Source organism: Sminthopsis crassicaudata, chromosome 2 (assembly GCF_048593235.1).
Source record: "Sminthopsis crassicaudata isolate SCR6 chromosome 2, ASM4859323v1, whole genome shotgun sequence".
Lineage (NCBI taxonomy): Eukaryota > Metazoa > Chordata > Mammalia > Dasyuromorphia > Dasyuridae > Sminthopsis > Sminthopsis crassicaudata.
In genome coordinates, this window is record NC_133618.1 from 501,508,725 (window position 1) to 501,525,514 (window position 16,790).

General features: G+C 33.8%; 1 protein-coding gene across 2 annotated transcripts in view; it reads left to right on the forward strand.

The window, feature by feature from the left end:
* Window positions 1-16,790, forward strand: part of ABL1 (ABL proto-oncogene 1, non-receptor tyrosine kinase) — a 184,748-nt gene that overhangs the window by 2,693 nt on the left and 165,265 nt on the right. The window contains exon 1 of one of the 2 annotated variants that reach the window (XM_074293888.1): window positions 597-747. The exons of the other annotated variant lie outside the window; for it this stretch is intronic. Within the exon in view, the coding sequence (XP_074149989.1) occupies window positions 696-747 (52 nt within the window). The 5' untranslated portion in view covers window positions 597-695. Of the gene's footprint in view, window positions 1-596; window positions 748-16,790 lie in introns of those variants that run through there. 2 annotated transcript variants of the gene reach the window in all.

A 16,790-nucleotide genomic window follows, 5' to 3' on the forward strand; every position in this document is an offset into this window, starting at 1 on the left:
CATTCTGTTGGTTAGAGTTCCTGTCCTTCAAAGTTTTTTGCCTTTACAGTGTTGTCATCCTGTTTTCATTCGGCGTTTTCACCGCTTCAGTTCTTCTAAGTCTTCCCAGGTTTTTATTTCCTTCATTATTTCTTAGAACACAATGGTATTCTATCCTGTTTTGATTGTGGACTCAATGCAGCCTCTGAGGCTGAAGCGCAACAGACAGTATGGATCGATTCTCTGCTATTTGTGCTAATTTTAATCTAACAATACCAAGAAAACAGATTCTTCACCAGTCAGCATCATTCCATTTCTATGTGGAACCATCAGTTGTAGAGTGCTATGCATAAGTTCACTTTCCTTGGAAGTATAATTTCCAGGGATGTCCACATAGATGATGAGGTTGACACGCCCATTATCAGAGTTAGCTTTGTGTTTGAGTGACTCCAAAGGAGAGTGTGTGGCGGAAGCTGTATTAGACTGCCCATCAAAGTGAAGGTCTACGGAGCCGTTTACTGACCTCGTATGCCTGTGAAAAGTTGGACAGTCTACCAGCGCCATACCAGGAAACTGAATTGCTTCCATTTGAATTGTCTTAGGAAGATTCTGAAAATCACCTGGCAAGATAAGGTATGGACACTGAGGTCTTTTCTTGAGCTGAACTGCCAGACATTCAAGCTCTACTTCAGAGATGGGCTGGCTATGTTGTATGAATGCCAGACATATGTTTGCCTAAAAGACTGTTTTGTGGACAATTCACACAAGGTAAGTGCTCACATGGAGGTCAGAAGAAATGATACAAAGACACTCTCAAGGTCTCTCTGAAAACCTTTGTAATCCATTGTGAGACAGAGATACTGTCCCAGGACTGTCCAGCATGGAGCTCTTACACCAAAGAAGGCACTGTGTTCTTTGAAACAGAATTGTAGTAGTTCACAAGAAATGTGAGTGTGCAAATTTAGATACCTTTTCATTACATATGTTCACATGGACTGTTTGTACCTGACCTGTCGTTGAGCCTTCCAAACTCATATTGGTCTGATCAGTTACAATTGGATATAATGTACTTTGATCCCAATATGGTGATAATCATTTTAGTTCTCTTTGAGAACAAAGGACAACCACCAAGCAGCCATTTTGTTCTAATGCAGCTTATTTAACCAGTCCCCATTTGGTTTGCACCCCCCAGCATCTAATTCTTTGTTGCTCCAAGAAGAGCTGCTCCAAATATTTTTGTACATCCTAAGAGTTTGTTTTGTTTAGAACATTTCCCTCTTTTAACTTACCCTCTCTCTTAGTCTTCTTTCCCTCCTGTTTCTTTTTTTGAATAAAATATATTTCCATATCCAACTATGTGTGTCAGTCAGTTAATAAGTAAGCATTTATTAAGGCTTACTATAAGTTCGTAATTGTAGCACAAGGCACTGTGCTAATTACTTAGGATACAAAGAAAGTGTACATTTACCTTCTCTGAACAGTTCAGATAGTATGAGAATTAAATACTTATTCCTTGTTCCCCCCAATCCTTCCTCTTTGTTTATATAGACTTGTGTGATTATATGAAATTATTTCTTCCTCTACTCTTTCCCCTACTATCATATTCTTCTATCTTTACTTTTCCATCCTTTTTTTTTTTTTTTTTTAATTAAAGCTTTTTATTTTCAAAACATATGAGTGGATAATTTTTCAACATTGACCCTTACATAGCCTTGTGTTCCAAATTTTCCCCTTCTTCCTCTTGCTCCCTCCCCTAGATGGCTAGCAATCCAATATATATTATACAAGTTAAAATATATGTTAAATCCAATATATGTAAACATATTTATACAATTATATTGTTGCACAAGAAAATCAGATCAAAAAGGAAAGAAAATGAGTAAGAAAACAAAATGCAATCGAACAACAACAAAAAGAATGAAAATGCTATGTTGATGATCCACCCTCAATTCCCACAGTCCTCTCTCTGGGAGTAGATGGTTTTCTTCATCACAAGATCATCTCATATGTTTTTCCATTCTTATTTTAACATCATTAAGACATAGCAGAACAATCTCCTAGGCCCTCTGTCTAATTAGACTCTTCCATGATGCCTTTTGACAGGATTGTGAAGGAACATGTGGTATATTTCTCTATTTTTCTCTTCCCCTCCCCCCTTAAGAAAGTAAACACTTTATTCCAGGAAGCAGCTGTTTGGTGGTGGAGCCCTGGGCCTAGGGTCATGAAGTTGTGAAGTTTAAATATAGCTTGAGACATTTGCTAGTTGTATGACCCTGGGCAAGTCACTTTACTGCTATTTGCTTTAGTTTTTCCAACTGTAACAGTTCAAGTATCTATCTGGCAGGAGTGTTGTGAGAATCAAATAAGATAATATTTGTAAAGTATTTAACATAATGCCTGGCACATGGTAGGCACTTAATCTTTCCCTTCTCCTTTCTTTCCTTCCCTCCCTCATCATTTGCTTGGCTATGTTTACCTTTTTGTTTCTTTTTATTCTTATTTCTGTACTTCATAATTTCCATGCTGCTTTGGTCGCTTCATCAGGAATGCTAGGAAGTCTTCTATTTCATTAATGTTTCATTTCCCCCCCTCTAAACCTATGTATTTCATCTTCTGTCATAATCATATTGCTAAACTGTGTATAATTCTTACTGTGGCTCTTCAGTACACTACTTGAATTCTTTTCAGCTGCTTGTGGTGTTTTTCATTTGACCTGGAAGGTTTGGATTTTAGTTGCCTATAATGTACCTGTGAGTTTTTGTTTTGGGCTTTCAGGAGAAAACCAGTAGATTCTTTCTGTTTCCATTTTGCCATTTGGTTCCAAGAGATTTGGATAATTTTCTTTTATGATTTTTTGAAGTATAATGTTTAGGCTTTTTTCTTGGTAGTCATGGCTTTCAGGTGATCTTTAAATTATTTCAATCCAGTCTATTATCCTGATCAGTTTTTGATGTGAAATACCTTACATTTTCTTTTCTTTTTTTCCCAGTCTTTTTAATTTGTTTGAATTTTTCTTGTCTCATGGCATTTTATCTCTTATTTGGTACATTCTAATTTGCAGGAAATTTGTTGCTTGCTTGGTTAATGTTTTCTACCTCTTGTACCAAGGTATTCTCTATTCCATTCTTTCTTCTTTAATTTCTTTTCCATTTTTCTTTAGTGTTCTCATTTTATTTATTTAAAAAAACTAATTTTTAACTTGCTTCATCTCTTTCAGATCTCCTAGTTGAACTTGTGCATTCTTTTGAGGTTTTACTTGTAGATATTTTGGAAATATTCCTTTGTTCTGGACTTGTTTCTTTGAATGTCCCTGTTACATAAGGTGGTTGTTGTTGTTGTTGTTTTTTTTTTAAATAGTGCTACTTTTTTTGTTTGTTCATGTTTTCAACCTACTTCTTTACTTCAGACTTCATGTTAAGACCAAGCTTTGCAAACTTTTGGAGGGAAAGATTGGGCTTATCCTGTTGCGACTTTTTCTGTAGTACTGGGCATTGTGTTATTCCAATATCTCAGGGAGAACTTTGGTTGGGCATTTCTAAGTTTTCAGTATTTCCAAAGTATTCTGATCCAAGACAAAGTCTAATTTCTGTCCTCTGGTTGAGCTTTTTAAGTTCATGACCTGAATTTGTCTGTACAATAGACTTGTAGATTGGCTCTGGTGGTAGTTGCAGTAGATTTCTGCTGGACTCAACCAATATCATCTAGTTGGAAAGCTCTGCTTGGTCAGAGTGACAGAATGCAGGATTCCTTTTAGGAATTCTGGGATTCCTGCCCTTGTTATTCCACAGTAGACTTCAGGAAGCTAGAACTGAGAGCTTGAGGAGCTCCAGAATCAACTGAAACCTGGAACTTTGTTCTTGGGATCAGAACCATGCAGATGCTGCTTGCTTCTGTATATGCTCTGAGGAATTATACAGCCTCAGGTACATTGCTTTTGACAGTAGAATGCTATCCCTAGGCACTGGTCCTATCCTCAGTCATACTGGATCTGAAACCCAGAACTTGATAGTGAGTAATAAAGCTGCCAGTTGGCATCTATTCCTGTACCTTGCATCAGTTTGGACCTCTCTTTGCTGGATTTGGAATGTTTTCTTGCCCTGATGCACAGACTCTTCCTGTGATGGAATGCTCTGTAGGGCATTTCCTGGATAGACTTTATCCTCAGTATCTATAGACTTTGTCTCCTTGTCCCACTTGGGTTAGAAAAATGAGTCATGATTTTTTTTTTCTCTCCTTAGATTTCCTGATCAGAATTCAGTCTAGTGCTGTTTTCTAGATCTTTTTGAAGGTGTCATAGGTGGTAGAGCTTGACTACTTCTTTCTATGCTGCCATCTTGGCTCTACAGCACTTTTTCTTTAGTACTGTTATTTTGTTGGCCAAAGTTATATTTTCTTTGGGTTGAGATACAGTATTTTTAAAGATTTTTTTTTCCTGTGATCTTTTAAATGCTGACTGTATGATAGTATAGGCTGGAGTTAGACATCAGCATGCTAAAATAGTGTTATTGAACTAGCTTGAATCTATGAACCAGAATTAGACTAATGATCATAAAGCACTAACTGGAATGGTCAGATGACAATATTTTTTAGGATGATTTGGGATTTGGAATGTTAGTTAAATGTACAGGGATAAATAGAAATCACAGTGTTATCTTTTTGCTCTCTATGTCTACCAGAGAATTCAGCACCTTAACAGTTTTTGAAGCATTAGTGAGAATAGTATTTTGTTAGTAGAAATTCATTCTTATTCTCAATTTTGAAATCTTTTTTGATAAGTGTTTCCTTTATATGTTTAAAGTGCTATAAAGTCAGGATTTAACATTTCTTGTTTTACAAAATTGAACTCTTTGTAAGGGCATTGGTTTAAAAAAATTATAATTCAAACTTTTTATCAATGAAATCTTACATGTTATTATCTTTACGTTAATGTTTCTTCTGGATTTGGGTGAATAATGGTATGAGGAAAGAGTGATGGAGTGGAATTGAAAAATAAGGTTTTAAATTCCAGCTTCATTTTTTATTATTTGAGACCTTGAACAAGTCTCGTTAATTTCACCTGGATCTTCATTTCTTTATCTGTATAAATGAGTGAATTGTATTAGATAACTTCTGAGGTCTCTTTCACATTTAAAGCTATGAGGCTATGATTCTGTGATTTTTTGTTAATCAGCCAATTAATAAAAAGCAATTGTTAAGTGCCAGGCACTGGGCTTAATAGTGAAAGTTCAAGTACAAAGAGTGATATCATTATTCTTAAGAAACTTACATTGAAATGGCAAAATCAACAAGTGCATATGTAAGTATATATAGAATAGATGTTAAAAAAAAAAGGACAAATAAGTAGTTTGATAATCTGTAGTGAGACAGGAAAGATAGCTTGAGACCAGGTTGCAAAAGTCTTTAAAAGCTGTTCTAAAATAACCTAATGATTTATATTTTAATCTAGAGGCAATAGGGAATAAGTGGAGTTAATTGAGATAGGGTGACTCTATAGAAGAATGAGTCAGGAGAGACTTGAGGCAGGAAGGCCAGTTGGAGGGTATTACAATATATGATGCAAGATGTGGTGGAAACCTGAGCTACGGTGGTCTGTATAATTAGAAGGGGCCTTATATAAGAAAAATTATGGAGATAGAAATGGTTTGAATTGGCAATTGATTGAATATATGGGTTGAGAGAGATAGTCAAGGATGACATCACGGTTATGGACCAGGCTGACTGAAAGAATGGTGATATTCTTAAGAGAAATAGGGATGTTCAGAAGAGGATGGATTTTGGAAGAAAATAATGAGATGTTTTTAGTATGTTGGTGTTTTAAATATTCAGTAGATAGTTGGTGATGTGGGATTGAAGCTCAGGGAAGATATTGTGGCTAGATATATAAATGCAGAAATTATCTGCAAAGAGATGATAAGGTTATCAAGGAAGAGTGTAGAGAGAGAAGGGAAGATAACCCAAATCAGAGCCTTTGGGGAATTATGTGGATTATGAACCAGCCAGGGAGACCATTTAAAGTAATAGTCAGAAAGGTAAGAGAAGAAGAAGGAGAGAGTAGTGAAGACAAACCAAGAGAGGAAAGAATACTCAAAAGGAGAGGATGATCAACATCTTCACATGCAGGAGAGATCAAGACTAGTACTGAGGAAAGACCATCAGATTTGGCAATTGAAGGCTCATTGGTAACTTTGGAGAGCTATTTCAGTTGAGATTAGAAACCAGATTACAAGTCAGGCCAAGTCAGTTAGCAATTATTAAGTCCCTACTATGTGCCAGGAACTATGCTAAGTTTTGGGGATACAAGAAAGGCAAAAAACAATATCTGATCTCAAGTAGTTCATAGTCTAAAGGATTAGACAATATGCAAACAAGATTATATATAGGATAAACTGGAGTTGATCTCAGAAGGAAGGCACTAGCAGCAAAGGTTTGAAGAGTGGGGAGGAAAGATGAGACAATGAATGGAGACAGCTTTTATGGTTGAAAATATTATTCAATGACATTTTCCCCCAATCCTAATGAAATTGTCAGTTCAATACAGTTCTAACCAAAATATATTTTTTATTTCAGCTTAGTAAAATCAATTACTACATTTCTTCCTTTTTTTTCTTTTTAAAAATTTTAACAGTATTTTATTTTTTCTGAATACATGCAAAGATCATTTTCAGCATTCACCTTTGTAAAACCTTGTATTCCAAATTTTTCTCTCCCTTCTTCCCTTGTCTACAACACCAAGCAATTAAATATAGTTGTTATTAAACATGTGCAGTTCTTCTAAACATATTTCCATATTTATCATGCTGTGCAAAAAAAAAAAAATTAGATCAAAAGGGGAAAAAAAAACCTCAAGAAAAGAAGCAACAAAGATAAAAATACTAGCCTTTGAACCACATTCAGTTTCCATAGTTCTTTCTTTGTCTGTGGTTGGCACTTTCCATCACAGGTCCATTGAATTTGTTTGAAACATTTCATTGTTGAAAAATAGCTAAGTCCATCGTAGTTGATCATTACATAATGTTGTTATTACTGTGTACAGTGTTCTCTTGGTTCTACTCACTTCATTTAGCATCAGTTCCTGTAAATCTTTCCAGGCTTTTCTGAAATCAGCCTGCCCATCATTTCTTTTTTTCTTTTTAATTATTTCTAAACATGTTTTTTTTTTTTTTTTTAATAGCTTTTTATTTACAAGATATATGCAGCATTGACAATTGCAAAACCTTTTGTTCCAATTTTTCCCCTCCTTCCCCCATCCCCTCCCCAGATGGCAAGTTGACCAATGCATATTAAATATGTTAAAGTATATGTTAAATACAATATATACATACCTGTCCATACAGTTATTTTGCTGTACAAAAAGAATTGGACTTTGAAATGTGTACAATTAACCTGTGAAGGAAATAAAAAATGCAGGCAGACAAAAATAGAGGGATTGGGAATTCTATGTAGTGGTTCATACTCATTTCCTAGAGTTCTTTTGCTGAGTGTTGCTGGTTCAATTCATTGGAACTGATTTGGTTCATCTCATTATTGAAGAGAGCCATCAGAATTGATCATCATATAGTATTGTTGTTGAAATATATAGTGATCTTCTGGTCCTGCTCATTTCATTCAGCATCAGTACATGTAAGTCTCTCCAGGCCTTTCTGAAATCACCCTGCTGGTCATTTCTTACAGAACAATAATATTCCATAACATTCATATACTACAATTTATTCAGCCATTCTCCAATTAATGGGAATCCACTCAAGTTTCCAGTTTCTGGCCTCTACAAAGAGGGCTGCCACAAACATTCTTGCACATACAGGTCCTTTTCCCTTTTTTAAGATCTCTTTGGGACATAAGTCCAGTAGAAAAACTGCTGGATTAAGGGGTATGCACAGTTTTATTACCCTTGGGCATAGTTCTAAATTGCTCTCCAGAATGATTGAATCATTTCAGAACTCCATCAACAATGCATTAGTGTTTCATTTTCCCATATCCCTCCAGCATTTATCATTATCTTTCCTATCACTTTAGCTAATCTGAAAGGTGTGAAGTGGTGGTACATAGTTGTCTTAGTTTGCATTTCTCTAATTAATAGTGATTTGAGCATTTTTTTTTATGTGACTCAAAATGGCTTTAATTTCTTATCTTATTGTTTATATCCTTTACCCAGTTATTAATTGGGGAATGGCTTGTAGTCTTAGAAATTTGAACAATAATTACATTTCTGGCTTAACTGAAAATGATTTTTGATATTTTACAGACACTTCAAACTATACATATCCAAAATAAACTATCTCTTCCCAAAACCTAACCTTTCTTTTTGTCTACTTCTGTCCAGGCCACCACCATTCTTCTTGTCACTCATTTTGCATCCTTGTTATCATCCTTAATTCTTCACTCCTAATATTTAGTCAATTGCCAAATCTTATTTCTATTTCCATAGTGTGTCTTGCATCTATCTCCTTCTTTGAAAATAAAAATAAAATTGTCAAACATTTATTTTTTCTCCTTTCTCTCTCCCCCACAGGAAAAAATACAATGAATAAACATATACAAACAAAATAAATTCCCACATTGGCCATGTCCAAAAATGTCTATCTTATTTCATATATTATTACATCATCATCTTGTTAGGAGGTAATTAGATAACATTCTTCATCTTTGGTCTTCTAGAATTGTGATCGATCATTGTATTTATGAGAGTTATTAAGTTTTTCAAAATTGATAGTTTTTGCTATGCATTGTAGCTTATGCCTATAGTCCTTGCTGTGGTGGGGACTGAAGGTAGTGAATTTTTCATTTTGGTTTTTGAGTTGCAGTAGGACAAAAGCTGATTAGGTGTCCCTAATAAGTCTGGTATCAGCATAGGGAAGCACCCAGAAGTAGATGACCACCAGGTTACCTGAGGAGAAGTTAACTGATCTTGGCCAGAAAAATGGCAATTTGACATTTCTCTGCTGAACAGTTTTAGGATTGAGTTCATTTGTGATCACTACATTTCTAATCTGAGTGAGATGAGGAGACCTACTTTTTCTCCTCTCTTCCTCTAATTTGTTTTTTTACAATTTTGATATAGTATAAATTGTTGCCATTCAGCTGACTTTGCATCACTTCATACAAATCTTGTCAAGTTTCTTTGAAACCATTCCATTCCTTATTTCTTAATGTATAATAGTGTTCCATTATTCATATGCCATAATTTATCTAGCCATTGCCCCCTTGATTGAATACCTTTAATTTCTAATTTTTGCCAATACAAAAAAAACAAAACCCTGCTATAGATATTTTTGTACATAAGAATCCGTTTTCCCTTTCTTTGATTTCTTTGGGGTATAAACCTAGCAATAGTATGACTAGATCAAAAGGTATGCAGTTTAGTAATTTTTTGGTCATCATTCTAAATTACTTTCTGGGATGGCTGTATCAGTTCCTAGCTCTCTACCATAGTGTACCAGTTTGCCCTTTTTCATTACAGCTTTCAGCATTTGTAATTTTGCTTTTTTGGGTCAACTTTGCAAATCTTATCATTGTGAGGATTACTTTAACTTTCTCTAATTATTAGTGATTTACAGCAATGATGTCGAATTCAAATATAAATTAAACTATACTTGAGAATTTTTGTGGGTAGCATTTTGATTTAGAAAACCACATATTATACATTATCTATCTTCTATTGTATTTTTATTTTGTAAAATATTTTCCAATTACATTTCAGTCTGTTCTAGCTGTGCTCAGTGGCTGGACCATGTTTGACACATCTGATTTAGAGCATTTTTTTCATATGACTACATAATTCAGATTTCATTCTCTGAAAACTGCCTCTTTGTATCTTTTGACTATATTAATTAGCAAATGGTACTGATTCCTACAAAAGTGAATCAGATTCATATGCATTTTGTAAACAAGATAAACTTCCCTCAGTTAACTTTCCCTCTTCATCTTAACTATATTGGATTTATTTATGCAAAAACTTTAATTGTATATAGTTAGAATTGTCCTTTTTAATCTTCTCATATCCTCTTCATACCACCTTATTTTCTGCCACATATCCTGTGATCAGTGACACTGATCTTTTTGTTTTTCCTTACACAAAATACTCATCTCCTGACTGCATTTTCAGTGTCTGTCCCTGAGGCCTGGACCTCTCTTCATCTTATGACTTTCCTAGTTTCCCAAATCTTACTTTGTTCAAGAAGCCTTTCCTTCTCCTTCTTAATCATAGTGCCTTCTCTGAAATCATCTGAGGCAATTGGGATTAAGTGACTTGCCCAGGGTCACACAACTAGGAAGTTTTAAGTATCTGAGATCAGATTTGAACTCATGTCCTCCTGCCTTCAGGGCTGGTGCTCTATCCATTGTGCTATCTAGCTACCCCTAAAAAGCATATTAAAATTACCTGTGCTCTTTTGGGTTTTTATTTATTTTATTAAGTATTTATGTAATGTAAGTATTACATTTAATTTGGTTTGAGGTACTAGGAAGTGTGGAAGGGTATTTGACACCTCTGCACTACATTATAATGCTTCTCCTGGTCATAATGAATACCTCTTTTTTGGATATGATTGTCCTTTTTTTCAGGCTGAGCAGAATAGCCAAAACAAAGAAGAGGACTGCAAGGTTTCAATTCAATATTTATTAGTTATATGTATTAACGTCTTACAAAACTTTTTATTGCCTTATAATTCCTTGCGAAAATAAACATGTATAAAAACAAAAAAACCCTGAACTTTCTTTAAATTCTGCCTCTAACAGTCCTTAGATACGTGATTTTTGACAACTCATTTAGCCTAAGAACCTTTTCTAACTTGTACAATAGGAATAATATTATCTGCAGATTGTTTTTTTTTTAGCATCCAAATTCTTTTTTTATTAAAGTTTTTTTGTTTTCAAAATATATGCATAGATAATTTTCAACATTTACCCTTGCAAAACCCTGTGTTCCAAATTTGTTTTTCGTCTCCCCCCCTCCATCCTTTAGATGGCAAGTAATCCGATATATGTTAAACATGTACAATTCTTTTATACATATTTCCACAATTACCATGATGCACAAGAAAAATCAGATCAAAAAGGAAAAAAAATTAGAAAGAAAACAAAATGCAAGCAAACAACAACAACAAAAAAGTGAAAATACTCAGCTCCCACAGTCCTCTGGGTATAGATGGCTCTCTCCATCACAAGACCACTGGAACTGGACTGAATCACCTCCCTGTTGAAAAGAGCCACATCCATCAGAATCGATCATCATATAATCTTGCCGTTGCTATGTACATTGATCTCTTATTTCTACTCACTTCACTTAGCTTCTGTTCATGTAAATCTCTCCAGGCCTCTCTGAAATCATCCTTCTGATCATTGCTTAAAAAACAATAATGTACCATAGGATCAAATGAGGTAATGTGGATAAAGTGCTAGGTAAACGTTAAGGTGTTACATATCAGTCTTTAATGTTACTACTCTGGCTATGACTCAAGTAGGGAAAGCAACATTAGATTGGATATTTACTCCATGATTGAATGTCATTGGATGGACTTTCTTTGAAGTTTTCTAAGCTTTATTGTACAGTAGAACTGTCTCCATTTTAAATGAAAATTAAACTTTGTATCAGAGATCTTATTTCTTAAGGGCATAAACAGGGTTTCACAGTTTTATTTTGAAGTAAATGATTAACTGGGCAAATGCCTCCTTTACTTTTATATATCTTTTATCATACTTGTCTTTGAGAGTCTCAACCTGTTTAGCAATGAATGTTAATCATTAAGAATTATGACCAGCACTTGATTGTTTTTTTCCTGATTACAGAATTGTAAATAGAATTATTGCATGGTAAAATTTTATTGAATATTTTCAGAAATTTTTTTTCTCCTTTTTAAAAAATAGCTGAGGTGTCATAATGTCAATAAAAATTATCATCACTTTTGCATAAAGACAGTAAATTGTTTTGCCTGAGGTTCTAGTATGTAGTTACAAAACACTTTGAGATCCTCAGGTGAAAAGTTTAAATGAAAAATACTATATTAATTTAGGATCTGATAATACTTTAATCTTTTCTATCTCTTCATATTAGGTTATCTAGCTTTATTTGGTTTGCATCTTGACCTGATTATTAAATTAATGTGAGACTTACTATTTTAGGTCCAAATCACAAATTTTTAACTTTATAAGCTTTTTTTTTTTGCTAAGGCAATTGGGGTTAAGTGACTTGCCCAGGGTCACACACCTAAGAAGTATTAAGTGTCTGAGGTCAAATTTGAACTCCTGTCCTCCTGACTTTAGGGCTGGTACTCTATCCACTGGGCAAACTAGCTGCCCCTGGTATTTTTTTTTTTTTTTTTTAATTTCTTTCTGTTATATAACTGGGGAAAAGTCTCTGATCATTTATGGTGCATCAACTAATTGCAAATTGTTCCCCTTTAAAATAGTTGTGTAAAATTAGAATGAAGCAAATAATATGTGATTCAGTGGAATGAGGCATAGCCTTGAGAATTAGAAGACTTGGATGTTACAGTTTTGGCCCTGCCACTAACTAACTGGTCTGATTTGGAGGGATGTATTTATCCTCTTTGGGCTTTAGTTTCTCCATCAGGAAGTTGTAAATAGCCCTAGAATCCTTATAATAATCTAAGATGCTATGATTTTCTTTGAATTTAAAAACTATTTTACTCTTTTAAGTAGCATAGTATTAAGTATTAATACATTATAATGTGCCATTTTACAAAATAGTATTCTAGAAGTTTTAGAATTGGAACAGATCTTTATAAATGAGCAAATTAAGGTTTAGAAGAAAAATTTAAACAAAGTCAGGTAGATTGTGATAGAGCCAGGACTAGAACTAGTTTCTTGGTCCTCAGGCTAGTGCTTTGGGATTTTTTTTAAGAAAAAAAAGAGCAAGCTGTTTGAAAATGCATAATATGAAGACAATCTTCTTCATGGATCCTTTCCAGACCTAAAATCCCATGCTATAACATTTCACCCAAAGCAATAGTAGGGATAGCTCAATTGTAGGAGCTCTGGAATGTATCAGGGGAATGAAGTTTCAGGCTCAGTAACTGTATAGCTATTTATCTAAATGTATACAAATCAAGGTTTTAGAAGAAGGTTTCTAAAAGATGAAATTTCAGGCTACTGTAACAAGTTGTAATTCAAATCTCTGTGTGAACTTTTAACAGCTGAAAGACTAGAATAAATTACAATATTCTTTTCATGTTAGTTAATTGCTGCTAGAAGACAGAATTGTAATCGGCTTTTTCCGCTGGCACAAAAATGAAATATAGCACACTGATACAGTCAGTGTTATTTATTATAGTTAGACATAAGCTTTTTGAAAATGAAGATTGTTTCATTCTTTGTATTTCTACTTCCTAGAACAGTTCCTGGCCCTTAATAAGTGCTTAATAAGTGCTTGTTGATTTTTTTTTAATAGTTTACAATAATTATTCACATTCAATACGTCAATACATACAAGGTGGCCCTGAACATTAATAATTCATATGTTAGAATTTAAATAACAGACTAAACTAGAGGCTAACAATAGCCAGCAAATAACCTTATATAAGAATAAAAATTAAAAAATATATATACTAATATTGTTGCATTATTTGCTTCTGTTTTCATAAGTTCTTTATTATTATTATATTATTATTTTGCTTTGCCTATACATCAGTTACAGCTACAAACCAGGTAAAGATGTTCTAACATGCTTGTTGATTTATTGAAAGTGAATATAACTGACTCTCCTTTAGTGTCAAGTCATAGATGAAGAATCTATGGAGCTCTTGACCAATAGTCAGGTACATAACCGGCTGGGAAAAAATATAGGTTCTTTTTATAAAGACAATTTTAATTACTCTATTATATATAGTAATAAAATAAAAATATCTATTCTGATAGGCAACTAATAATTTAAAAAAATGCTTATTAAATAAGGCTTAATTCCAATATCTTTACTGTATTCTCATCTACTTTCATGACCCTTGATAAGAACATTAATTTGAAAAAGAAAGTTTTGAGTGAAAAGAGTACTGGGTTTCTAGTCAGAAGATCTGGGTTCAAGTTCCTTCTCTACCCTTTACTAGCTAGTGACCTTGGGCCAATCATTTAACTTCTCAATTTGAGCTTTCTTATTTGTATAATGAGGATGATACTTGCACTATTCACAGGGTTGCTATAAGAAACAAAAGAGATAATGTATGTAAAATCACTGGTAAGCTGAATAAAAATAATCTTATTTTCTTATTATTATTAACTAATGAAGCCCTAAACTTTGTGTCCTTGTACTGAATGAAGACATAGATGAATCCTCATTGAAATAAATTCATATTTTGGAACTCCAATAAGTTGCTTTATCTTAAAATCTCCCCAAAACTATTAATGTCTTACTCTGATTTTTAGTTTACTTCCTTTACATTGAAGGCAAATAATGGACAGGGGTAGATTCTTATGCATGGATTTTAGTGGTACTTTATTTCCTGACTATTGATAATAAAGGCTTTTTTTGTGTGTGATTTTCAGGATAGTAAAACATACTCATATTTGCCAGGATTCTTTTTTCTTTGGCCTGCTTTTAATTTTCTCTTCGGTCTTTTTGTCATATCAGATGAAATAATTGCTTCTGAGGTTCTTGATATTAGCCACTGGTTCAAATATTTGTGACATCTAACTGCTTATATATCTTTAAAAATTTTTTTTAAAATTAATTTTATAATTATAACATTTTTTGACAGTACATATGCATAGGTAATTTTTTACAACATTATCCCTTGTACTTCCTTCTGTTACAAATTTTCCCCTCCTTCCCTCCACCCTCTCCCCTATATGGCAGGCATTGCCATACATATTAAATACATTATAGTATATACTAGGTACAATATATGTGCAGAACCGAATTTTTTTGTTGTTATTGCAAAGGAAGAATTGGATTTGGAAGATAAAAATAACCTGGGGAGAAAAACAAAAAATGCTAACAGTTTACACTCATTTCCCAGTGTTCCTTTTCTGGTTGTAGCTGATTCTGTCCATCATTGATCAATTGAAACTGGATTAGCTCTTCTCTATGTTGAAGATATTCCATCAGAATACATCCTCATATAGTATTGTTGTTGAAGTGTATAATGATCTCCTAGTTCTGCTCATTTCACTCAGCATCAGTTGATGTAAGTGTCTCCAAGCCTCTCTGTATTCATCCTGCTGGTCATTTCTTACAGAACAATAATATTCCATAACATTCATATACCATAATTTACCCAACCATTCTCCAATTGATGGACATCCATTCATTTTCCAGTTTCTAGCCACTACAAAAAGGGCTGCCACAAACATTTTGGCACATACAGCTCCCTTTCCCTTTAATATTTCTTCGGGATATAAGCCCAGTAGTCTGCTTATATGTCTAATTAACTATTTAGTATACTTCTAACTCTAGATCTTTATTCTCTGTTTTCTCTCTAAACTTATAGCTACTGATCGATTCCTTCCAGACTATGGCTTGAATGTTTCTGTTTCTTAGTGTTCCTTGTAACTTATTTCTTGACCTTTCCCTTTCCTTATAGTATTTCCTGGTCCTGAAAACCCATAGCCAAACTACAATAAAATCCCAGGAGTCTCTGGAATGTTACAATAGGGAAATTTTCTTTAGCCTATCCATCTGTTATTCAGAGTCACAAAGTTCAAATTGGTCATTAAACTTATGGCAGAACTGTCAGAGGTAAAACCTGCTTCTAATATATAACAAGTAAAGGAAAAGAATTAGATAAACTGGTATTGATATTATTAGGAATCATTTTGGAAAGACCTCAGTTAAGGAATTCTTAAAGTTTGGTTTTTGAAGATACAAAAAAGATGTAGAAAAACTAATGGAAAAATTATATTAGAATAAAATAAAATAAACCAATGCTTTGGAAAGATTAGTAATACTCTTGGTTGCTGTTTAGGTTTAGAAGACCTGTCTGTATTGATATGATAATCTTTTAAGTTGTTATAAATTGTAAATAAATGAAGTACAAATTATAATAAAATATAATGGTAAAATACTAATCTTAAAACTCTAAGCTAGAATTTCTCTTTGATACTCTGCTTTTGTAATATGATTAGTAGGCCTTCCTTCCTTCCTTCCTCCTTCCCTCCCTCTCTCCCTTCCATCCTCCTTCCTTCCCATCTCCTCCCTCCCTCTCTTCCTACCTTCTGCAATTGGGGTTAAGTGACTTGCCCAGGGTCATACAGTTAGGAAGTGTTAAGTGTTTGAGGCCAGATTTTTTTTTTTTTTAATATATATTTTCTTTTTTTTAAATTTTTTAAATTTTTTTATTTTATATATATATATATATATATATATATATATATATATATATATATATATATATATTTTATAATATTATCCCTTGTATTCATTTTTCCAAATTACCCCCCCTCCCTCTATTCCCTCCCCCCGACGACAGGCAATACCATACATTTTACATGTGTTACAATGTAGTCTAGGTACAATACATGTGTGTGAATATCATTTTCTTGTTGCACAATAAACATTAGAATCCGAAGGTACATGCAACCTGGGCAGACAGATATTAGTGCTAACAATTTACATTCCCCTCCCAGTGTTTCTTCTCTGGGTGTAGCTACCTCTGTCCATCATTGATCAACTGGAAGTGAGTTGGATCTTCTTTATGTTGAAGATTTCCACTTCCATCAGAATACATCCTCATACAGTATTGTTGTTGAAGTGTACAGTGATCTTCTGGTTCTGCTCATTTCACTCAGCATCAGTTGATTTAAGTCTCTCCATTGAGGCCAGATTTGAATAAGGTTTTCTTTTCATCAATGCATTTTGCCACCCC